This window comes from Leuciscus leuciscus, assembly GCF_965113295.1.
Source record: "Leuciscus leuciscus genome assembly, chromosome: 10".
Classification (NCBI taxonomy): Eukaryota; Metazoa; Chordata; class Actinopteri; order Cypriniformes; family Leuciscidae; genus Leuciscus; species Leuciscus leuciscus.
The window spans coordinates 39,840,639-39,866,941 of record NC_138734.1 but is presented as its reverse complement, the minus strand read 5'-3'; the positions used below and the strand labels follow the sequence as shown (position 1 = coordinate 39,866,941).

At 36.9% G+C, this 26,303-nt stretch overlaps 1 protein-coding gene across 1 annotated transcript; it reads left to right on the top strand.

The window, feature by feature from the left end:
* Window positions 1-1,416: 1,416 nt before the first annotated feature.
* Window positions 1,417-25,746, top strand: alx4b (ALX homeobox 4b). The gene is made up of 4 exons (XM_082182595.1): window positions 1,417-2,596; window positions 13,802-14,109; window positions 21,750-21,878; window positions 23,015-25,746. Exons 1-4 carry the CDS (start codon window positions 2,269-2,271, stop codon window positions 23,330-23,332), a joined length of 1,083 nt encoding a protein of 360 aa, XP_082038721.1. The 5' UTR covers window positions 1,417-2,268; the 3' UTR covers window positions 23,333-25,746.
* The last annotated feature ends 557 nt before the right edge of the window (window positions 25,747-26,303 follow it).

Below are 26,303 nucleotides of genomic sequence, written 5' to 3'. Positions count from 1 at the left end.
TTTCTTAAACTAGACAAGAAGGTCAAAGATGTAATACACAAAACAAACTTTTGTTGATGGATCTTTGGTCATCAAATTGTGACCACTAGGCTAACTTAGGCTGTTTTCAACGGGGAAGATTTGATAAGATAATATTTTTTGTTGTTGTGTAAACCTAACTTAAATATCTAATATTTTACTACTCCAATGGTAGAGCCACGGACCTTCATATCTTCCAATAATAAGACCATCTCTGCAAGAGGTACGAGCCTTCCCAGACAGCAACATTGTGTGGAATCCACGTGTACTAGATGTGGGCCGGATCTGGGCCGACACTTTGTTGCTGTTTAGGTTGACTCATTCCTGTTGCCAGATCTTGCTAGCGAACAGTGAACAAGAACAAGCTCATGGTAAACCGAGATGAGAATCCAAATGCTATTGAAAACAAGAGCAAAATAACGCACCCCACACCTACCCACTTTAATATCCCCATAAACTTGATCGCTTTATGAACCAAACCCAAACAACACTTATAATAAGTGGACATGGCAACACATTAAGAGCACACTCCGTGAAGCAGCCTTTTTACAAGCATAACATGACGCCTCTTGAATGGTTGTTTTAATTAAAATGGCAGAACATTACGAGTCTTTGTAATGTTACTTTTGTCAAAAATTGTGGATAACATATTGGAAACATAATTGATGTGTTTCTGTTCAAAAAGATGTAGGCCTATTTGGAGACACCACATGTAATTTATTCTACCTCTCATATATTATGTCACATATAGCCTATCCCTCATCTATACTTACAAATTATGTGTGACAAAATGGACGCGGAGTCCATTCCAGCTGTAGTGTCCGTCACTGCATGAAAGCTCAGCCGAGAGCCCGTACGTACAGCATACATAGCCAGTGGAAATTGTATTATTTGTATGAGAAAATGTGAAACTGTTGGATTGTTTTGCAGAAATAGCACAGCTCTGTATCATTAAACTATTCGCTGCTACAGTTTCGGTGAGATGAATGCCATTATTCAGCTGTAGCTGTCAGAGCTGCATGCATTCACTATTGTGTTAGATATTTGGAGGACTTGTGATATATGATTAAAACATATTGATTAAAATTTGCACATTTGATTAATACATATACAAACTTTAATAAAAACATGCAAACAAAAGACTCGAGACAGCTGTGACCTCAGGTGGTTAGTGGTCATGTATGACAGTGTTTTCACCCGTGTAACTCATTTGTAATTGGTTAAGCTGATGGTGTTACAACTCAGAATGCAACTGTTCAATCACACTACAACTAGCCCAGTGAACAGTAATTCATTGAAATAGTCAAGTCACCTTTATTTATACAGAGCTTTATACAATGCAGATACAAAGCAGTAATCCAATAAACCATCAAATATGAGAGACAAATTTAAATTCGGCTGTAAAGCAGCAGAAGACAATAGTGCTATTATTCAGCTCAGGTCAGTTCATGTTGATTCAGTTCAGTTCAATAACTGTGTAAAGTTCATCAATTATGAAATGAGTTCAATTTAGCTATAAGCAGTCATTATTTAGCTTGAGTCAGTTCAGTGTTGATTCAATTTCAATGACAAAGTCCATGATGGAAAATGCATAATGAAACGAATAAATATTAAATTTGAACAATTACAAAACATGTACAAATCACACTTTTTACTTTTATTTATTTTTAGGCACAATAATCAATGTTTTCAAAGGTTATTATTAACTAAACACTAATTTACACTAACATTGTTCAACATCCTTTAACAGAAAATTGAACCATTTGACTTAATAATGATTACTTTCTGAAATAGTTTCGTTTAAAATGATGCGTTTGTGTATTATATGAATGCCTATTATGTTTGCTTGCTCTATTTTCGCGCTATTCTGTCAGTTGCGTCTTAAATTAGGCTACATTAATGTCATGCGTTGTGTTTCTCACGTGTTAGTTCGAGGGAAAAGCTCCTGTGCCCCACGATCTGACCTCTTATCATGATGGGACCAGTGGACACCAGGACATCATCCTCCGTTCATGCATTTCTCTCTCTCTCTCCTCTTAACCTTAAAGACGCTTTAGCATTTGCTTTTGCCTAGTCTCTGGAAAACATCTGAATCATTTTAACCAACTCCAGCTGTCGCCCTGGTGTGTGTGTGTGTGTGTGTGAGAGAGAAAGTGCATGGCCGTATGTGAATGAGAGGAGACTCGAGCGAGGGTGACGTTTAGATTTACCCGAGAAAGTTAGGATATTTTGCGTCTGTTTTGTGTCGGTATGAACGCAGATGCGTGCGTCTCATACTGCGATATGACCTCCATGGATTCATATTATCCCCCATCGTCAGGGCAAGGGAGAGTCCAGCAGGCCAATCCTTACAGGACGTTCCAGCCGAGCGACTCCAAATACAGTCCCACTTTTCTGCCCGCCAAAGGTCAAGCTTACGGGGACAAGCCGAGGAGTCCCTTCCAGCAGGAGTGTCCTTCACTGGAGGAAAGCTCAGCAGAGAGCCCGTACAGCAAGTATCTGTTCATGCAGAGACCCACATGCAAAAGTCCCACAGAAGACAGCAAACTCCAGGACGGCGCGCTCATCTCTTGCTATGGTGAGTGGCATCATGTCGATTTCATTTATCATATCTCCAGAGGTGACATACAATTAGCATGATTACATTTCCACCTCATGTTTAGGATGTCAGTGTATTTTGATCATTGTATCAGAACATCTCCAGGTCGATAGTAAAAGGAGGCCTTTAATGAGTATGCTTTATAAGATTCAATTTGTTCTAGTTCATATGCACTTCTCGACGCGATAATTACTCGAATAACTTTATTTTAAGGTGACGTTTTACGTAGCCTAACAGTAAATGATGCGTAATTACAGGTAACTAACCCTAAACTAAACCCTGACCCTAACTGCATCTCTATAGTAAGTAGCCTACATGTAGATAATTAATATTAGTCATACTTATTTGAGTAATGTAACTACCTCACCTTAAAATAAAGTGTTAGCAAAATTACGTTTTACATGCTTTACATTTTTAAGGAGCCTAAAATCCAAGTCACAAGTTCTTTTTCCACTTATTCGACAAATTATTGATAAAGAAAGTTGAAACTTTGAACAATTATAATATTTTACTTAATTAGCCTATACGTTAGTTATTTAGCCAGAATGACTGTGAAATAAAATTGAAAGATCATAGCTAAAACTAAAAGTATCCGCAAAAAATATTATTTCGCAGCCGTCTAATGCAATCGTAAAAATGTGGAAGATTTTTGTAAATAATAATAATAAATAATAATCCACATTACATTTTTTTGCATTTATTAAATCGAATAAAAGATTTGTATTAAAATCACAATTTGTGTGTGTTTCAGGGTAATAGAATTATGACATTTCTTCTGCTTAATGCAATGAACTGCAAACGAGGAAGCGTAAATTCACTTAATAAATGTTCAACATAATTAGGCCTGGTTCATGTATTCATTCGTGGATATTACCAATAGACTTTGCCTTCGCCTATCATCAGAGTGATTTATCGGCTGGTCGTTCAGGCACTTTCTGAAGGCTGGAGCCTATATATCCACACTCATTCTCGCCTGTTATTTGTCACATCTAATACTTTTACGTTGACCATACGGACGTTGCCGAAAATTAAAATGTTCTTACTCATAAAAATCAAAGCAGAAGTCATGAACAGACCTACAGATGTTGCCATATGCACAAAACGAATAAAAATATAATCATCGTCTTCTGACTTTCAAACAGTGGCATGAAAATCCATCTTTGTGGTTGTAAATCAGGCAAGGGCTATTTACGATGCCTGATCGCAGGCCAGTGAAAACAGACACCGACTGTATCTTCAGGCTATATATATAAATATAACAATTTATGAACTGTCTGTTTATGACGACAACCAAAAACGAAGTTGTCAAAAAAAAAAAAAAAAAAAAAGATAAAAAAAAATGAATGGGCTGTTTTGACGTGATTTAATAAATAAATACAGAATTAGCCCAATAAAATGAAGTATCTAACTTTACCCGTTGTCTAAAAGGACCTTTAAAACGTAGCTTATATTTAATTACAATTTACAAATGCTTTAAAAATAATTACACTGTGATTAATTATAAGTCATTGGGAAATTAGCATGCACCCAGATTATTATTATTAGGAATCCCCTTTAAATAAATAAATAATACAAAAGAAAAAGAAACAAACAAAAAAGTCTATATTATACAGCCAAGCTTTCACTCTTATTATTATTCAAGATCTCTTTTTGCATATATCAAATGTTTATTGTCTTCTGCAGGGTGCGATTTGTGAAAAAAACAGAGGGGGGGATGTTTTGAAACATTTTTATTCATAAAAATAAATCATGAGAACAAGAACTTCATTCACTGCATTTGCTGCTCTGGACCCTTTTCATTGTTCCCAGCTAGCTAACAAGAGTTTTCGTGCTGAAAAATTACATACTATTACAAATATTTGTACTTGGTGACATTCTGAAAAGCCGTACATGGATCAAAGCTAATGGACAGGATCAGATAAATCAGAGTTTAGATTCTCTGCCCGAGCCCGAATTTGACCCGACCCGACCCGGGCCCTTGATCCAGCACTTGTGTTACAAAATGCAACACGTCACGTGTCATGCTCCTCCACTCGCACGCATCACACCGGCCCGGGATAATAATCTTTAAAAATATTTATTTTGTTTAAAAAATATTCTATATTCTAAAACCTTGTTGAATTAAATTAGAGTTGTAGCCTACTAGGGCTACTCCTCCTAGGCCATCCAAAGTTCATCCAAAGTTCATTTTCTGTGTTCATAATTTTTCACGTTTTATTTTTATTTTATTTTATTTATTTTTTACGTTTCTTCTTTCAGATCCATTTGCGATCCATTTCATTCTGAATAAACAAACAAGGCAGTTTACATGATTTGTCCTTGTTGCATTATTCATTATGATAATAATTAATAAATGCACGCACAATATCCGTGAACTTGATAAATGTTGCAGATATGTTTTACTATGCACAAACAAATGCCTTTCAACTTATGTGTGCAAAATTCAGAAGCAGTAAATGAATGTGCAGCAATTTGTACAAATAGAGTGTCTGTATAGGCCTACTATATGTGTTGTAGCCATTAAATAAGCTCATTTAGTTTCATATTTGTTAAAATATTATTGTTATTTTTTTCCATCTATGTTGATTTATGAAAAGTGAACAGCAGCACGAGTAAGATAGGATGTGCAGTATATATCGGGAGACTTGGAGTGGGTTAGACATGATTTTGACTATTTCATTAAGTTTTGTTTTGTAGAAAGCCTTTCTTTAAAGTGAATTTCGTTCTGTATAAATTGTATCTTAATTTTAATACATTTTTCATCAACGAATTGCGTGTATTTAATAAATAAGAAGCAAATATAGCAGACAAAGGCTATAATCAGAGGCGCCGCCGCGGTTACTTGCACTGCACGATAACTTAAGCGGATCTCATCATAAATTAACCGAAACTAAGTGTATGCCTCAAAGAGAATATTAAGAAATATATCTAAAGAACGCTTGAAATGTCTTTAAACGAAACAATTCAAAACAAAAAGAAATAGGCAACACTCTGATGTAATCCATGCATTTCTCCATATATGCGCATTCACTACGGAAATGGCGATCGTCAACTTCATCTTTGCTTCATCTCAACTTCCCTGGCGCCACCCCTGGGTTTAAATTGGGCTCGGGCTCATAACATACAGTTAATGTGTCGGGCCGGGCCGACAAAGTCAATTCGCCTCATTCGGGCTTCGCGTCTACCGCGCCGCGCGACACGCATCGCGCCGCAGGACCTCTAGACGCGCGTAAACGCGTCTTTACATTGACTTAACATTGAAATCACTCACGCCAGACACTCAAGAGTGAGTGAGTAATCAAAAAACCTTTGCTTAGCCTCAGTTGAGTAAAACACCGTATGTGCAACCTCAGCACTAACTCTGCTTGTCATCATAGAAACAGATAATCAGATTGTGATGTTTATTCCCGCTTCAGTAATATGCTGCATATGCAGCGTAAAAAAAGACCTGCAACCGTCTCGCAAGTGTTGATAGGCTATTACTCGTGAGGTGTAACCAATCATATAGCGCCGTGGGCGGGACATTGAGCAAGTCTGCAGAGTGGTGGTTACAGAGAGGCTGCGGAGCCAGTCAAAGTAGCGCATTTTAAAATAAAAAGGATTTTAATCAAACCACGGATCCGTGATAAGTTTTGTGATCCGCCTCGCCACTAGTGTAGTAGCACTGATCACTTTGAGGGGGGGATAAATTTATCCCCACCGGGGATAAAAATAATTAAGCAGAGGCAGGGATACATTGACCAGAAAGGGGGAAATCCCACGCATCCCCCCCGGCAAATCGCACCCTGGTCTTCTGTAATAATAATCAGATTTGAAAAAACAATAATATACATTGGACAGGCTAAAACAATTATCAGATCTTTCTTAAGCATACAGTTCACTGTATTTTGCAAGCATTGCTACTGGGTGTTTGAATAAATAGATTCATTAAAAATAAAAATAAAAGATTTTTGTATGAAAAAAAATCATTTGTTTTTAATTAATGCTCTAAATAATGATAATCTAATAATCTAATAATCTAAATGCTGATAATTAGGGCTATAAATGATCATTGCAGTCCAACTGGACATAATACTTTAATATTTTCAACAACAAAAAAATAGGTTGTCAAATAGTCAGCAGGCCTGAAGATACAGAATAATCACCAATAATTCCTTTCATGGGCATATTATGATGCACAGACACAGACAGTGCTACTTATAGAGCTTTTCTGTGGTTTGAGGAGAATGAACACTGGTTCCCACACCATGGTCAAGGGTAAGATCGAGCCTGACTGACCAGTCGGAGAACATCGGGAAGCCGAAAATCTCTTTTCATCCACTATTCAACACAGAGAGAAGTATGTGCTCTGACTCAAGTTAACACTTTTTGCAAGTGTGGGTTGTAAACTTGTTATGCGATTAGATCTAAAATATAAGAGGGTGGTTTGCTCTTTCCAGCCAGTCAGAAACCAGGAAAACGACAGAGTCAGTTACAAAGTGGGTTTGTCACGGGTGTGAACTGTTAAAAACAATAAGAGGGCAACATTTCTAATTAAACCTTGCACATGACTTGAGTATAGTTATTTAAACTCACCAGTCTAATTGCATTGATACAACTTAGGGTTAATCGTTAACAAATGCTGTAATCTCACAGTGCATTTAGAATCAGTTTTAATTTGGATACATTATTGGAAATATACCACAGTAAAGCATGAAATCAACAAACCTGAGTAATTCCTGACCTGCATGCAGCAGTCATTCAGAGGCAGATGTGTGGTATATGGAGTCCCAGAGATATCATTCCACTGGGAGGCCTAAAATGACAAACCCTGACTGGTTTACATAACCTTTCCTTACAAAATGACATTTGCAAATAAACCAGCATTCAACAATTGATGGGATATTAAGTCGGCTATTAAGTATCTAGCGAGACTTGAAGGTTTTACAAATACGATTACACATGGTTTGGTAGTTAATTGTGTGAATAACAGATTTCAGAGGTGTTGCATCATGGACAAAATATTTAATGTGAGAGAATAAAGTGTGTGCTGTTCGTCCTTGCCACCAAATGCTGCCATAATACTTGATACTGTGAAATAGCAATCAACAATCTGACTGATGCAGTCTGGAATTAAACCACACCATGTTGGTTCTTTTGGCCAAAGGAAAACTGGTCCTCTGACTGAGCCTGGTTTCTCTTTTTATCCATTTCTATCACCTTACCACTGTCGCCTTTTGGCTTGCTTATAGTTGGGGACACTTAATAAGTAGCAATATTATTGATATGACTGCACTGACACTATATTGGATGAGAACTAAACTGATCTGGATGATGGCCACTTTTTTTCTCTAGAGCTGCTTTATAGATGAATTGAACTCATAATTCATGAACTTCAACACTGAATCAACACTGAACATATCAACATGTACAAAAACCTATTAAAACCATAGAGAGATTTTTGTTAATACCATGGCCTAGACTGTACAGGTTGATGTAAAAATTCAGTAAAATATCTACTCTTCAATGCATGCCATGAGGAGAATGTTTACATCCTCGCCATGAGCTATTTTAAATTATAGTGAGCGTATGGGAGTGAAATCCTGGAGACAGAAAACTGGCTCAGTTCTTCAGTATGGAAGTCATGTGTGAGGTCATTTTTCAGGAGCTCAGATTTAACGGAAACACTGTCCTGGTTTCCCACAGAATCCACATTCCTGTGCGGCTTTTAGGCATTGATCTTCTCACAGGAACATCTTGAAAGTTTTGCTTCTGCACAGATACCTGTATCTTCAACACACAGTATAGAGTAAATTTTCCTCAGAATTAAAAGCTTAAATGCTCGATGAATTGCTTAACATTTTACAATTGGAGGCCAAATGCTAGAACTTAGATTAGAATATTTCATTATTAAAAATAAAGGGTCATTATTGGCATTTATATGCTTCCATGAAGAATATCCATGGAACATTTCCACTGCACAAAACACCTTTTATTGTGGAAAAAGTTTCTTTAGATTTTTAACATATTCTTCACAGGTTCATTGGGGGATCCAGAACGGTTCTTCCATGGCATCGCTGCAAACCCCACTTTTGGGACCTTTACTTTTAAGTGTAACTTGTTGGTTTTGCATCAGAGTATAACACCAAATTTGCTCTTTTGCTCATTTTCTCATGATAATCTTGAATTGAATGGCATTATTCAATGACATGAATGTCACTGGATGACACTGGATGATTTACAGTGTGATTTATCTGGAGCTGACCCAAACCATCAGATTCTGTAAAAGCAATGGGTGTCCTGCTGCTTTACAGCTAGTTCAGTTACACCTTGATGTTTTTCTCCTTGTTTCTTGCTGTGATTAAATTGCCGTTCCTAGTAAGAATCTGACCTCTGCTAATTCAAATCCTTCAGGATATAGTCAGTGTTCTCAGGGGAGGGTTTTGATTTTCAAAAGAGGTATTACTGTAAACACCGGTTTACAGAAAGGAGAATTCTGGTATATGTTTCTAGGCTGGAGGGCTTTTGCAATGCCAATATCAGTACTGAAGTAGTTGTGTAAAAGATGTGATTTTTACATTATTAGATTTGTTTCCAGAGGCAATTTGCTAGGATGTCCTCAGCAAAATAAGGTCCTTTACAAATTTAATTGTCTTTATTGGCATATTTGATTGCATGAAGAACTTTTAACTTTCATGGATTCTTTCCATTCCATTTTATAGTGGAAGAGGGTTCTTTAGATTTTTAAGAAAAAAATCTTTAAGAAAAGAAAAAAAGGTTATTTTAAAAACTTTTCACTGCAAGTTTTTATGGGGAAACAAAAATGGTTCTTCCATTGCATAAACACCCTTTTGGAACCGTAATATTTAAGAGTGTATGCTCTTAATAATAAAGATTCTTACTGGCATTGATGGTTCTGTGAAGAACCTTTAACAACCATGGACAAAAGGCTCTTCAAGAATAACCATTTTTTGTTAGCCATCAACGTTCTTGATGGAAATTCTCAACAAAAAAAAACTTTTTTAAGAACTGTTGAAAGAAAAGTTCTTTGAGGAACCCAAACTGTTAGAAAGCTCTTATATTGCATTGTTATGAAAACCCCATTTGGAACCTTTATTTTGAATGTATAGTTTGGATGTGAGCGTGAAGGTTTGATAGTAGTTATTCCTGTAGCTCAAATAGTAGAGCATGGTGCCAACAAAGCCATGCAAGATCATGGGTTTGATTCCCAGGGAATGCATGAACTTGATGAATTGTACTTCACCGCTGGCAAAATGGGCTTTCAATAAAACCTGTCTGCCTGTACAGTAGAAAGGCTAGCCGACTAGAGAAAACAGAGAAAAAAGGCTGATAGGAAAACTTCAACACCCATAATGCACTGGGCATGTTGCTGTCTAAGGCCACTCCCACCAGTCTGCTATGGATACGCTCACCAGAGTCAAATACCGCCTTGCTTTAGTAGGAAATACTTCTTAGCAAACTTTTAGTCATAATGCTGTTGACTTGTATTGTTCCCGGGTGCAAGAATTCAAAGAGTAAATTTTTAGCGGGAGTGAGGATTTCCAGTGAAGGATCACAGAATCGTGAACATGGAGTAAATAAATCTGAAAAACCTTTGTGTTTGTAGTTAACATTTCAAACTAGATGACCACGAGCTGTGTTTTAGTAGCCTGGTTCTACCAGACTCTCGTACATTTCATTTGTACAGAGAGTCTGGCCTCTCTCCATTGACAAGCGTTAACTTCCTTGTAGGCGGGTTTTCTGTTGAAGTTTTAAACTATTGGATCTGAGAGCCACTCTGGATCTTTCACCAATCGCTAATGTTTGGTCGTGACGTAACCCTACAACTCAAACTAGCGCACGACCTCAACGTCATCGTTCTCAGCCACTCCCTCTGTTCGCTGATTGGACCGGTAAAAAAATTATCGGAGAAAACCAAAGAATACACCATAATCCCAGACGTAGTACTGAAGGGAAATAAAATTGAGCGGAAGTACGCAGGAGGGCGGAGCCAGGCTAGTGTTTTAGGCCATACGGAGGGGGAAAACAAGCAAACTTTGTTCATTTACATTTACCACTGACATTGTAACAATACAAAGCGGGTTGCAAATCGGCGAAGTTACACTTTAAATGCAATATAAGTTGCTTTGGATAAAGCATCTGCTAAATGCATAAATGTAATGTAATGTTAAGTGGATCTGGGCGTGATGCCCTTCCCGGTTAGATCTTCACAGGAGGTGATCAGGAGCTGTAGTGAGCCCTTGAGCAAAATATAAAGTCTCTGACTGTGTGCTGTAAGTGACTGTGGCGAAAGGCATCTGGTAAATGACAATGAGTAATGTGCAATGAAGCCAAGTCAAGAGGTGGGGAATATTGCATCAAAAAGTGCTGTTATATATCAAGCGGAAATCTTTTATTTTTATTTTTATTAACAGCGCTTTCTTTTTAAGACCTGTATCTGATAAAATGTGTATCTCCATGCCATTGGTTAGATTCTGCGTTCTAAATGGCAAGCAGAAAAAACACAGAGCATTGCTTAAATCCCCAAACATTTGGACAGTGATCAACCCAGACTATTGCTGTCAATGCGAAAATTGCAGCCAAAACCAAGGAGCTTTGGCTTTAAAATGCTAAACATGCAATGGCACTGTTTAAAAAATGTGGTGGTACGCAGATTCAGCATAACACAGGGTTCAAAGCCAAGGAAAGACAGCAGGGTGGGACTGAAAGTGCTCACCACAGCAATTATGATTATATCTCTGCCAAACACAGAGACTGAGCAACAGTTATCGCAAAATATTAAAAATCTCTAATGTTATACAGATGGGAATAAACAAACTATTTGAAAAGTTTCAGAGTGAAAATTATTTATATATGTAGTTGTTACAAATGATGACTAGCCCTTAGTTGTAAGTTTTAGTTTAGAGTTAGACTGTAACAATACAGGCAACAGTGTGAGTGAGGAGCATGAGATGAAACATAAAGAAAAATCAAGATTAATATCACGTGTGAACAGAATATTTGATCTCAGATTATATCAGGTGTCTTTATGCACTTATTAAAAAAAAAATACTTATTTTGTTCATGATATATTGTAAAACACGTTTGAGATGGGATATAGGTAAGGGTTTAAAGAGTAGAAAAAGGGTCAATACTGTAATTATAGATGTAATTTCATAAATGAATTACATGCTGGTATTTTTTTTAAATACATACAATTTAAAAATATGTATGGACAAAATAAGTGCATTGTTAACTGAAACATTGTAACAACTGTTAATTTAAATGATACTACATAGAAAAAGAAATAGGCCTTTTAAATTTAAGATTTTTGTATTTGAATATAAAAGGTAAGATTTCCATCCATTTGGATTATACAGTTTTAACTTAAACTAATAAACTTAATGTTATGCAAATGTGTTAGTCGTACATAAATGAAACAGATCAATTTCTGTAATAGTACCACTGATCTATATAGAATGACTATCTATGTCACTATATAGATCAGTGAATAGTACTAATAAACTAATGTGTTTTAAATACACAATAACCAGGTTTATACATTTATCATAACAAAGTAAATCCAATTTTTTTTTTTTATCTCATACATTTGAACTGAACATTGCGTGTCTTACAACTATATCTTAACTATCGTCGTACTTTTTAACTGAATCAATTTGAATAATTTTCACAGGGACCAGATTTTAAGGAATAAAAAAAAATGCATTTTGAAAATACGATTATTTAAATAAAATAAAATGTATTTAATTATAAGCTCTGCCATTTTTTGAGTGCAGAAATCTTTTTTATGACTGACAAATATGCATCACATTAAGTTTGTTGTTGTTGTTGTTGTTGTTATTTTAAGACAGTAATCCAAATAAATGGAAATTTTATATGCAATTCAAATACATAATATTTAAATGTAGGCCTTTTTTGAGTGTATTAGTTAAAGACACTTAATGTAATTTTAATAGTTTTATTGTGCATCATTTCCAATCAAGCCTTAATTTGATCAAATTCTGCAAAAAGTGTGAAAACGAACTAATTGGGTTAATTTGAAATACATAAAATGCTATCTATGAAATTGGAGCAATAGGAGTCTGCCATTTTATAAAAAAAAAATAGAATGTCAATGTATACATAGGCCTAATACTATTAAACATGTGACTTATGAATGCATCCTGCAAAGTACATCAAGAGATCAAATGAACGGACAACACACTGCTTGTGTGGTTGATTGGCTCAAACATAAGCAGAAAAAAGTTTCTAAAACCAGACTATATCACCAGAATAACTCTGACAGCTGGAAAGATGGTGAACTGAGAACCTCAGTGCAGTGTGCATTGAACAGCCATGATTTGATTATTTACTTACAATCTGGGCATGTTTGTACTTTCACCAAGATACAGATTCAGGCATCCAACCAGAAAACGTATTTTCCTCTGAGATAAAGAAAGGCTTGTTGCACATTAGAGGGCTTTGAAATGTAGAACCGTCTTTATGATGAAATAAAGAATATTCGTATAGGAGTAGATGAGTGTAACGGTGATGTTCTCTCTGGGACTCGTGTTGTGTTTCATTTGTTCGATATTTTCCCGCTCATCATTTGTTGCCATGGTTTTTTGTTTGTTAGTTATTCACCTGTGTCCTGTTAATTATCTAATTTCACCTGTCTATTTAAGCCTGTGTTTTTTTCAGTTCAGTTTTGTCAGTCCTTGTCTGTGTGAAAGTTGGTTTGTTTAGCGGTTCTACTGTAGATTTCCAGTGTGTTGTTGTTATGTTAAGTAAAATAAAGACTGTTGAAATCAATATCATTGCTAAAATAATAAACGGTAAACTACTGGCAGCTGTGGTTGCCAGCATCATACCATAAAAATACGGCGTGTTACTGTTAATGTTTAAACATCTATATGCTGTTAAATTACAGTTTTATACTGCAGCTGACAAAACGGTATTTAGCTGTTAATCTCAAAAACAGTAATATACCGTATTTTTACAGTATGATGCTGGCAACCACAGCTACCAGTAGTTTACCGTTTTGTAACAGGATGAACTGTGAATATTGTGTTCTCATGTTCACTTCAGATTCGTTCCTTGTCTGTAATGGGTTGAGAAACATGTTAACGTAAACCCTCTTTCTCCTCAATATTTTACGCAAACACTAAAGCCACAATTAATCCATTGAAATATGTGTGTTTCCAGGTAAAGATGGCACTGGACTGACTGACACAGAGATGTCTCAATCTGCCGATCCTACAGGTATGGATGGTAGTTACATCAATCTGAAAGACACCGGGGTCAAAGGTCAAGCAGAACGCCCTGAGCTCGGCAGTCCTCTAGACAAGTGTGAGGCTGAGAGCAATAAAGGCAAGAAGAGACGGAACCGCACCACCTTCACGAGCTATCAGCTGGAGGAGCTGGAGAAGGTTTTCCAGAAGACACACTACCCAGATGTGTACGCCCGCGAACAGCTGGCCCTCAGGACGGATCTCACAGAGGCACGGGTGCAGGTACGCATGCTCGTCCCGTCTTTGCTTTGTGAATTACATTAGAATATATTTGAGATTCATACACGCTTCAGAAGAGCTGTGGTAGATAGAAATTAAATAACCTAGAATGTTCATTTTCAATATACAACATTTGCAGCTGGTTGTGAGGTACTACAAAAATAATGATTCAGGAGATGTTTACATGACACCGGTACTGAAAAAAAGATACTGATATTGTCTCAATGTAAACTACAAAACCGTGAATTTGTGAAAATGTGTCATGTGTTTCTGTACAAAGTGACATCGCCAACTACTGGCCTGACAGCAGAATACAGCGTTTAGTCATTTTTGCGGATCCATGTGAACGGGGCTGTACGTGAAAAACGCGAAGGAAAAACGTTTCCGTTTTTAGTGCATCGTTGTTGTGTAAACGTACCCCATTCTTCAGTTTGTAAAACTACTACTATGAATAATAAAACATGATCACTTTTATTAATATATGATTAATATATTTATTAATATATTATATAAAATGATACAATATTATATTCAAAATTAGCTCATATTGTGGCCCTGGATCACAAAACCAGTCACAAGTCGCACGGGTATATTTGTGGCAATAGCCAACAAAATATTCGATTATCGAATATCGGTCAAATCGGTCAAAATTATCGATTTTTCTTTTATGCCAAAAATAATTAGGATATTAAGTAAAGTTCATGTTCCATGAAGATATTTTGTAAATTTCCTACCGTAAATATATAAAACATTTATTTTTGTGAGTGAATACAGCACAATCGCGAACATAAATGTACAACTTTAAAGGTGATTTTTCTCAATGTTTAGATTTTTTTGCACCCTCAGATTCCAGATTTTCAAATAGTTGTATATCGGCCAAATATTGTCCTATCCTAACAAACCATACATCAATGGAAAGCGTATTTATTCAGCTGTCATGTGATGTATAAATCTCAAAAATTGTTTACCCATGTGACTGGTTTTGTGGTCCAGGGTCACAATTATGTTTAATAATATAATATTTGATTTGTTTTTATTATTATTATTATTTTCAAATATTACCACAATGATTAATATAGCCTATGACATTATATAAAATCATACAATGATATATTGAAATTATATTTTACACTTTTATTAATATTTTATAGGCTCCCTATGATCCTACAGAGGACAAACGGTTTGGAGAATGGTTGGATGGATAATACTTTATCATTTTTTTTTATTAGTAGTTGTAGTATTGGTGGTAGTAGTAAAATTAGAATTATTATTATTATAAATAATATAATTTGGTAATATTCTCTTTAAATCAATAGTGTGTATTTACTAGTAGCTCCATTTAAAGAGTTAGTTCACCCAAAAATTAAAATTCTGTTATTAATTACTCACCCTCATGTCGTTCTAAACACATAAGACTTTTGTTTATTTTCGGAACACAAATGAAGATCATCTTTGTACATTTTTTCCAAATTTTCTGGAGACACGATTGCTTTATGATGAACAGATTGAATTTAGGCTTTTATTCACACATATATATGATAATTTGAACTAGACATATGGATTATTTTTACGATCTCTTTATGAACTTTTTGAAGCGTTAAAGTGGTAGTTGTGTAGCTGTCAATGGAGGGACAGAAAGCTCTCAGATTTCATCAAAAAGATCTTCATTTGTGTTCCGAAAATGAACGAAAGTCTTGTGTTTGACATGAGGGTGAGTAATTAATGACAGAATTTTCATTTTTGGGTGAACTATCCATTTAATAAATTTCCTCAGAATTCCACAGGTTTCCTGCCCAAGTCAGTAGATTCTGCTCTGCTAAAAAGAACAATAGTCTCTGCTGCGCATAACACAGATCTCAATTCTCACATCATGACAGAGAAGTTGGACCCACATATTTTCTTAGAAACTTCTAGTCATGTTTAATGTACCTCTCTACACCACAGTGTTTAAAGATGTTAAGAAGAGTTAGGGAGAAAAAACACACACGTTCTCTGGCAGCTGAAGAAAACACAGTTTGAGATGCCATAATCAATTTCCACGCAGAGAATGAGGCGTCGTCAGGAACCTGGCCATGTTTTGAAGGTACAGTGGAGTAACTGCATTCGTTCTGAGTCACACACACACATGAGTCTAATTACCCCTAGGCTGACAACACAGTGCAGACTCTGTTGAGCGACTACAGGGTTCGACCCGTTTTTCAAAAACATACCTTCAGACATACGCAATTGTGATGATCGCTTTCCTCCCCAGCGCTGTATCAAACAGGACTTTTTCCCTCAACACACTGTAACAGAGGATGTTTTGGATGACATCATGTAAAGTTTTAGTCCTCGGGTCGGGACATACTTGGAACATGCATTTTTGGAATATATTTTGGTATCTTTTCATGCTCAAAACCTTATGTGAGCGCGTATGTGTAGTGACGCACTTCTGCACTATGAGTGTCCTTAGAGTGTGTGTGTGTGTGTGTGTGTCTGTGGATCTGCACAAAGGTCTCCTGCTCTCGTCTGTGGGTCTCTGAGAGGTCAGAGGGGGCAGCTCTGGAGAGCCGGGGGCTTAGGCGTCAGGAAATTAAACATGAAATGTAAACAAACTCCAGCCTGAACATTCTCCTCTTTCACTTTCTAACATCCTCCCTTCAGAATTTGAGTTTGCAGAAAAGAAAGAGCAAAGGAGAAAGTTTGCATCAGAGAATGATGAAAAAAAATGAAAAAAACCCAGAAAGATGCAGAAGACATAAACTCAGAATTCTGGGGGAAAAGTCAGAATTGTAAGATGTTAAATCAAAAGTGCTAAATATAAATCCACTTTTGTGGGAAATAAATGGGCAATTCTGAAAAAAAGTCAAAATTGTGAGATATAAACTCGGAATTGCGAAAAATAAAGTCTGAATTGTGAGATAAAATGTCGCAGGTCTTTACACTGGCTCCCAGTTAAACTTAGGATTGATTTTAAAGTATTATTACTGGTATATAAATCATTCAATGGCCTAGGACCTCAATACATTGCAGATATGCTCTCTGAATATAAACCCAACAGATCACTCAGATCATTAGGATCATATCAGCTAGAAATACCAAGGGTTCACTCTAAGCATGGCGAGTCTGCTTTTAGCTATTATGCCAGCCGCAGCTGGAACCAGCTTCCAGAAGAGATCAGATGTGCTCCTACTGTAGTCACATTCAAATCCAGACTCAAAACACATCTGTTTAACTGTGCATTTACTGAATGAGCACTGTGCCAATGTTCGTCCGACTGTTTGTACTGTATTTTATTTTTTATTTTTCTAAACTGTTTTAATTATTCTTATTTCTTTTTATTATTTTAATTTCTTCTATGTAAAGCACTTTGAATTGCCATTGTGTATGAAATGTGCTATATAAATAAACTTGCCTTGCCTTGCCTTGCCTTGCAATTACGTACGAAAACGTATGAATAAGATCGTTACATTTATATGAATTAGCCACCAATTCGCCAAAATGTAAAATTGTTACGAATACTTATTTTTGTCTATAATTTAATGCCTTGCTGTCTGCTCAGCTGGTTTAGATCAGTTATTAAACGTAGGGGTCTTCAACTAAAAATAAAAAAAAAATAAAAACTTTACAGGACAACAGTGTTTTTGGGGCCTGAAAAAGCTAACTTTCGAAAATGGGTTTCAAAGTGCACGTTTTTGAAACCAATACGGTTATCATCTCTGTGTAAACCACAAAAACGTGGATTTGTGAAAACTGTGACGTCATGCACATGCGTACATGTTCAGTCTGTTGGTGTCTAGTTTACAAAGTGACATCGCCAACTACTGGCCTGGCATGAATGATGCAGCGTTTTTAGTCTTTTTTGCAGACCGTGTGAACGGAGATTGCTTTGACAATGTTGTCTGTATGCGCAAAATGCAAAGAAAAAAACGTTCCTTTTTTAGTATATTGTTGTTGTGTAAACGTGCCCTAAATGTTGAACCCTTTCCCCACCATTGACAAAATGTTCCGGCTTTCAGTGTTTTCACTGTTATATGGTAGGGGGCGATATTACGCAAAGAGTTATTATGAAAGAGTACAGAATCTCCTGATCAAAACGCATGCAAAAAAGCAGAAACAAAGCTTTGCTTTCACACATGGTGGTTCATTTTCAAACTTCAAGTGTTTTTCAAAAAAAGAACGCATGAAGCAAGAATAAAACATTTTTGTTTTTTGTTTGTTTTTGTTTAAAAGAAGAGCCTCAGTTCTTTCTTTTGATATATTGCATGTTCAGATATTTATACAACAAAACATTCTGGGAACCATGAAAGTTTTGTGAAAATGCTAAAAATGATTAAAAAAATTATACGCTGGCGGCGAAAAAAGTTATTGTAAAATAGCATTTACCGTGTACATTGTCCTTTATTTATCTTCAAAACATTTCCACCCTTGTAGAGGAAAGAGGAACAACATAAACTAAGAATACAGATGCTGCTCGGCTCATTGATCATTGGTCGTTATCTCTGATTACTCTTAATTTCGTAAACCAAGGAAAAACAATATAAACGTCCAAAGAGAGGGATTAAATTACAAAGATTCTCAAAACAGATGACATGATCATAATGGCACTTGGAGGTCAGGAGCAGGCCATGACATCGGCCTGAACGATCAAATTACTTTGTATACAATTGGCCTCTATAGGACAACTGAAGCTAATTCAAGCAATATATTTTGTAACATAAGTTGAAATGCATTGTATCTTGTGTACCTTTTTAAGGTTCCCCATTCATGTGAACTCAGTGCTCCATATTCTGTTACCCTTCCATAATATGTCTTGGGCTCTTGGGGCTTATGGAAACTGTAATGTGATTGGACTGGGATACACCTCACAATGCAAGTTTACGTCAGTGGTAGGGACAGATTGACACTGCCCTTTGAAATAGTCAAAAACTGTTTAAACATGGGAGTCATCTTCCTTCCTAAATTACACACCAGAGACAAATCCATGAGTAGCCTATTTGTTTGGTCCAGTGGTGATTGTGGAGACCTGGGGCCTCATGTATCAATCTTGCGTACGCCCAAAAACTTTGCGTACGCCAGCTTTCACGCTCACGGTCGGATGTACTAACAGTGAAATGAACGCGAGAATGTGCGTTCCTCCACGCCAATTTCATGTCTGGCGTACGTACATTTCTCATTGTTTTTGTCCGTTGGCGACTCTTACAGGCAATGAAGTGAAGTTGCAAACATTACACAACGAATTGTTCTACAAGTCTATCGCACCACCACCTGTGGGAAGCATTGCTATTCATTTGCAGCTTATAAAATAAATGACATATATTGTCTCACGAGCCTTGTGGAAATATTCTATCAATTATGCAATTAAGTAAGAACATATAAAAGCATGATACAACCCTTGGTCTATGGCAATGACAGCTTTGGTTTAATGTCCACCTTTATATCAGACCATTTCTTTTTAAGGTCATTTAGGGTAGACTGTGCACAGTTGAGACACCTTAAATAACTTGCGGTCGCAGCAAGCACAAGTTGCGATTTTTGCTGTGCGTGCGTATTAGTGTCCTCTTTGATCGTGGGAAATTTGAAAAACGGACGCATCTCCGATCCGAAGAAATCGGGAAAAGGTTTTTTTTTTTTTCTAAGCTATGACGTTCACTTCACCATGCACTCTCCACAATGAATAGCTTATTATCCTTATGTGACTGTTAAACGTATCACCACAAACGTTATTCTGTGCCCTAAAAACTGGCATATTTCATGGTATGTGTCATGCAAGGTAATTGCAAAATCTAGCGAAATGTGCGAGGTGGCCAGCGGGGGATAGTTGAGACACATATCTACTGTACCCCCGATAGAGCTCTATTAGGAAACACACTGTTTAGTTGTTCAGCGTTATGATAACAGGTTAAATGTCATAATAAGCCAGCATAGGACGCAAATGAAAATAAAATTTGATATTTGTGATATTTAAACTGTGTATTATTAATAAATATTGTTACATATCTTGTTCCTGCTTTATACATTTTAACCAGTGCTAATTTAAATAAAATTAATGAATATAAATGGATGAATAAACAAAAATGTTGCCCAATTGTTATTTTCTTTATTTGTCTTTATTTTTTATATTTACAATGAATGGTTAGTTACCTTCACATTATTAGAAATGGGTGTCTCAACTGTACCACCTATTGGTACAGTTGAGACAAAGTTGAGAAAAAAGCACCTTATTTTTATGAGCTAATTGTGGAAAATAAAAACTACTTGTGGGTATTATTGATTGATAATATCTTAGTCTACAAGCTAATGAAATGTCATGTGGCGTGTCATGTGGAAATTCACTTCTTTTCAATGTCTATTTTTGTGTGAAAAATCAAATCTCAACTGTACTCAGTCTACTCTACAGTGCGACTTTCAGATCCCACCGCATTGACGGCATCAGCCAAACTCTCCCATTCATATTTTTTCCTTTTGTTATTAATTCCGGAGGACAAAGTTCCAAATATTTTTTTTTTTTCGTTTCTACCTCCGATAGTAGCACCTCCAATTCACTTTCTGTAAAGTTTCGTTTCTTGCCGACATTTTCTTACTGCTTTCTTTTGCCAAAGTGGACTCATTACCATATTTAAATTAATTTAATTAAGGGAGGAGACTGGGTGGGGCGTTGTGCTCGTGCATGTGCGCTCAATTTTACGTTAACTGGGATGTACAAAGAGAATATGCGTGGGATCCTTCGTACGCAGAGATTCATACATCTGGGTTTTTTTGTGCGTAGCCTACGCACATTTACAGCTTTGTCCGTACGCAATGTTTTAGTATGAATTCAACGCAAGTCTTTGTACATGAGGCCCCAGATCAAGAACAAATCTGAACATCTCAGAGCCAGACATTTAAAAAATGTGTGTTTTTTGTCATTTGTGTAGAAACATTCTCTGTCATATACTGTGAAGTGATGGGAATGTCTGAGGGAGAAACTTGACAGGATCATATTGGAAAAACAAAGATCTATAATGTAAATACTGAATGTCTCATTTGAACGTGTGCATGTCTGTTGCAGACTTTACAGATTACAAGTCAGTAACGCATGAGATGAGGTAAATGCAACAACAGAATAAATATTGTATCCGGTAAAATTTGAAAAAATAATCAAGCAACAAACTGCATTCTAAACCAATTACATGTATTTACACATCATAAAATATCAAAGCACATGTTGAGGTCTGCCAGCACGCAGCTGTGGTTTGGGGTTGTTGGTTTGTGTGGTGGTGCACTACCAGAAGATCAGAACTGGCCTCATTGTGATTGATGAGGTGGACCTGCTCCAGACATGAGCGAGGCTGAGAGGAGACAGACTGAGAAGTGCAGATCTCCAACCTGTGCTGGCAGGCGAGAGTTCAAATCCATACAGTGAGGACTGCACATTAAAGACTGAGGAACCGTGCAGTGCTTTCATGTGCCTCACGATTTATGCTTTGGCTTGGGCTCAGTTCAGTCACTACAGAGAGAAATACAGCTCTCAGTAATAATGGTCCGTGTATAAAGGGCATTGAGAATTTCTATTTATAGTACCAATTCAGAAATAGCATGAAGTCTGTACGTATTCACTCCAAATCTTGGGATTTTGCAGATAGATATTTCAAATAATCAGATATTTGGTTCGTTTCCTACAGGTGTGGTTTCAGAATCGCCGGGCCAAATGGAGGAAGAGAGAACGCTTTGGTCAGATGCAGCAGGTTCGGACGCACTTCTCAACGGCATATGAGCTTCCTCTTCTTACACGACCTGAAAATTACGCACAGGTAAAAGGAAAATCTGTACTACCAATCATACAGTAGATTTTTATTCATATACTAAGATGGTGTTTAACCAAAACACAGCTGTGCTAATCTTGCACCAACAACATGATTGAAATTGCAGTTTAATGAAGAAGAATTTTAAATTTGCTTCTTACATTGTAGACACAATATTTACAGTTACTTTGTTTTCGCACCAAAGAAAATCCAAACAAAGAAAAGCATTATCCAACACAATGAATCAATGTTTTTAAAATATCGGTGGAGTGAATGATTCAGTGAGTCAGTCATAAAGACAGTTGTTTCATTCCTGAATGATAAGCGTTTTTGAAAGAAATGGTTGAGTGAACAATTCAGTGACTCGCACATAAAGATGGAGGTTGCATCTGAAAATGCATTGTCTTTGAGGAGGTACTTCTGTTGAGGAATTACTTTGTGACCTGTTTTTTATATTTTTTTATATTAGTAGAGTGTAAAACATGTAGCCTACACAATAAGTGCATTGTATCAAATTATGTATTTAAATGTTACATAGTAGACACTTAAAGGGGTCATCGGGTGCCCAATTTCCACAAGTTGGTATGACTCTTTTGGGTGTTCATGTAAAGTTTGTAACATCATCGGATGCAAAATTCACTTTTATATGGTGTTTGCACATAAATTTGTCTTTGTAGTGTGTGGACACAATCACCATACAATGAAAAAAATCCATTCACTCCTTTTTTTTAATTCTTAAAAAGTCTAAACACTCTCAATAATTTTGGATTTCCTGAGCACTATGATGTCATAATGCTTATGCTCCGCCCACAGCCACTGACGGACTGTCCCGTATTTGCATATTTCCGCCCTCAGCCATTCGACACGCCCCATGGAAGAGAGGGGTGGGGTGAGCAGTTGCTCATTATCATTTAAAGAGACATGCACTGAAACAGGTCACTGTGAACAAAGCTGTTTTTGAGGAGGAAAAGGGGTGTTTTACACAACCATTGAGGAATTTTAACCAAAGTATTTTACAATCTTTACATGAACACCCAAAAGAGTCATACCAACTTGTGGAAAATGGGCACCCGATGACCCCTTTAAGTGTCTACAAATGTAGGACCGGGATTACATATGTGTTTTTCTTTTGTATTTTTCTTTAGATTCAGAACCCATCTTGGCTGAGTGGCAGCAGTGCAGCCTCTCCAGTGCCTGGCTGTGTGGTTCCTTGTGATTCGGTATCTTCCTGCATGAGCCCTCACCCTCACTCCGCTAGTGGCGTGACTGATTTCCTCGGGATGCCAAGCCCTGGTGGGAACATGGGACAGACACACATGGGCAGTCTTTTTGGCAACTCTGGAATGGGCGGAACCATGAATGGGTTTGATCTCAGCGTCGAACCAGATCGCAAATCCTCCAGCATCGCCAGCTTGCGCATGAAGGCGAAAGAGCACAGTGCCGCGATCACATGGGCCACATGATGCCTTCATCTGGGACACAGAAGACCAGACAACCTCAGCCCTAAGCTGTCAGCACTAATGAGGTGAAAGTAATGCCATCTGGAGCCAATATGAACATGAGAAATGGAGGCTCGAAGCTTTAAAACACTTGGAGATTTCATTTAGAAATTTTGGAGGAAGTGGATTTGCAGTGGGAGTTGTGTGGAAACCAATGGGCCAGTTTCAAAATAGAGACTGCATATACTGAAAAATATATAAGTATATACAAAATAAAACTGACTCCCCATGCATCGCCATTGAAAAAAAAATCAGTATGCACTATTTTAAAATGAAATGAAATTAAATTTAAATGAAAGAAGAAAGCATCAGTTCTTATGCACTAGGCTTAAACCATTCAGTCAGGATTGAGCAGAATACTGAACAAGTGCTTACCATCCAATAGATCCAATGAAGCCAATATAGCCATTAAAGTACCAGGTTTGGTCCTCTTCGTCTTTGCTGTGCCAAACAGGACGATTCTGTCCAGCTCAAGCTCCAGAAATACTCCCTTTTTATCACAGCCACATTCTCTAAACCAGAGGTAATAGGACATTGTTTCCAGATAAATGGTGGAATGTTGTGTTTGTTTTGGGTTAACGGGACGCCGCTCTATCGGTTGGAACATAAGCCTAACTTCATTAATTTCCTGGCTCCATCAGTTCCTTTGCACCAGCAAAAGATCTAGTTTCTCTCGCTGCAGGGAGGGTCATCGCCCCAAAACCTCTGCTTCTTTTCAACACGGAAACTCTGGTTATCATGAAATATGAAGAAGAGACTCTAGGTTTGGTGCCGTTAGGGTTCTTAGCCAGTAATGTGCTGCAAACACAATTATTTTTGTTGTTTTTGAGATAGGTAAATTCAATGACTGAATTGATCTCTTAAAGGGATAGTTCACCCAAAAATAAAAATTCTGTCATTAATTGCTCACCCTCAAGTTGATCGTAAAAACTAATGTGAATAAAATCCTTAAATTATTCTGTTCATCATATAAAACGATTGTGTCCCTTCAAAAAAATTGGACTAAACCGCTCAGTTCATATGGATTAGTTTTATGATCTCTTTATTAACTTTTTGATGCGTCAAAGTGGTAGTTGCGTAGCTGTCAATGGAGGGACAGAAAACTCTCAGATTTCTTAAAAAAGATCATTATTTGTGTACTGAAGATGAATGAAAGTCTTACAGGTCTGGAGCGACATGAGGGTGAGTAATTAATGACAGAATTCTCTTTTTTTTTTTGGGTGAACTATCCCTTTAAGGCCCGTTTGCCTCAAGGACGATAACTTTAACGACAACGAAAGATATTGTTCTGAAACTAAACATTGCAGAGTTTAGACCCCAACTATAACGACAACCACAACTACGATAACGGCACAGAGACCCGATAAGGTTAGAATCACTTTCAGAACAATTTCCCCCCCAGCTGATGAACGATAAAAACATTGACAGCCAATCATTGAAAGAGCTCGAGCATTTAAAGTGGCAGACGACAAAACCGCAGCACGCTTAGAATTAGCAGAACGCCATATCGTTATAGTTATAGGGCCTTTAGTCCCATTTTATGAGACCATGTTTAATATCTAAATGAAAACCGTCAGTTGACATAAGATAGCAGAGTATGTTAAATCAATTATGAAGAAATCTCATTCTGTAAATCAGTAAAATCTCATTTACAGACTTCCTGATTGAGATTAGCCAGAGCGTCGTTCAAAACTCAATGGGTCTTTCCACTTCTGAATGTTGGAGACAGAATGTAACGGAGGGAGGTCAGTGTGTGTGTGTGTGTGTGTTATATATTCAGAGAGGGCAGAACTGTTTTTTTCTTGCTCCTCTTACTTCCTCAGTTTAAATACTACTGAGACATGCAGTTAAAATATATTATCATCAGTTCTTTGCGTTTGTACAGCATGCACTTTTAATAATATGGTGATTTGCTTACTATGTGTGTTTGGATTTAATGAGTGATGTCGTTTTGCTGGTTTGATTGTTATTCTTGATAACATAACTAATTTTCTTTTGTAAAAATGATCATTAAATTCTGTGCTGAGAATACTGCGCAAGTTTATACTGTATGTGTCTCATGAAATTCAGGCAATAACAAGCTGTTGTAAAATACAAAGCATTTTATCCATGGTGTTTCTGTATAATAGTGCATAATAATGATTATGGGATCACTTGCAACCAACTAAACACATTTAAAGCTGTTACAAACACGCCTACTTTATTTTAGTCTTCTTTGAGAAGATAGTTTGCATTTTAAACTCAAAAAGTGTAATATTGTCATTTCAAATCATCCCTTTTCGAGCAGTGTGAGCTTTGTTTCTGTATAATATAGGCTAAAACCTAAAAATACAGTCTAGTTAATCATTGGAATGCATGGATTTCAATAAACGTTTCAGTTCCAGTCCTATTTTAATCCATTATATTTATAGCCATATAGAGGAATTCAACTGTGTGCCTGCATGTCAATAGGTCATCTATTGGCAAGGATGCCTATTGAAATTGAATAGACAGCCAGAAATGTGATAGATTGTAATAATTTTGTTTATTTGTCGTGTTTAAAGCATGAAAAGGGCAGTGGTCCCTCATTCCATTCTTAAAAGTTGTTGGATAAAATGGATGCACTATATAAAATGAGCATTTCACAGGCTGAGAGCCAGAGTTCAGCATATTTCACAGGAATAAGGAGCAAACTTTGTCTTCTTCTGCGTTGAGCAACAGTTTTGGTCTGCATCCAGAGCTGTAAGGAGACAGCCAACACAAAGCTTGTCACCCAATAAAACCTCCACTGGGACCTGACAGCCTTCCAGATGAGCCTGGATCTCTCCCAAATAAATCCATCAGGGAAGATGTCTGGCGCTCGCACAACCCATTTTACTTTCTCACTCGCTGAACGGTCCGATCCCCTCGCTCTTCTTACATTTCTGGCAGGATTTCAGTCCCTTGGGCTTTGCTA

What these genes read in the sequence shown, in the direction of transcription:
- alx4b (XM_082182595.1), top strand. Translation starts at nt 2,269, where the DNA reads ATGAACGCAGATGCGTGCGTCTCATACTGCGATATGACCTCCATGGAT. An exon ending in TCACAGAGGCACGGGTGCAG is followed by an intron (nt 14,110 to 21,749) that starts GTACGCATGCTC and finishes CGTTTCCTACAG; the next exon opens with GTGTGGTTTCAGAATCGCCG. An exon ending in GACCTGAAAATTACGCACAG is followed by an intron (nt 21,879 to 23,014) that starts GTAAAAGGAAAA and finishes ATTTTTCTTTAG; the next exon opens with ATTCAGAACCCATCTTGGCT.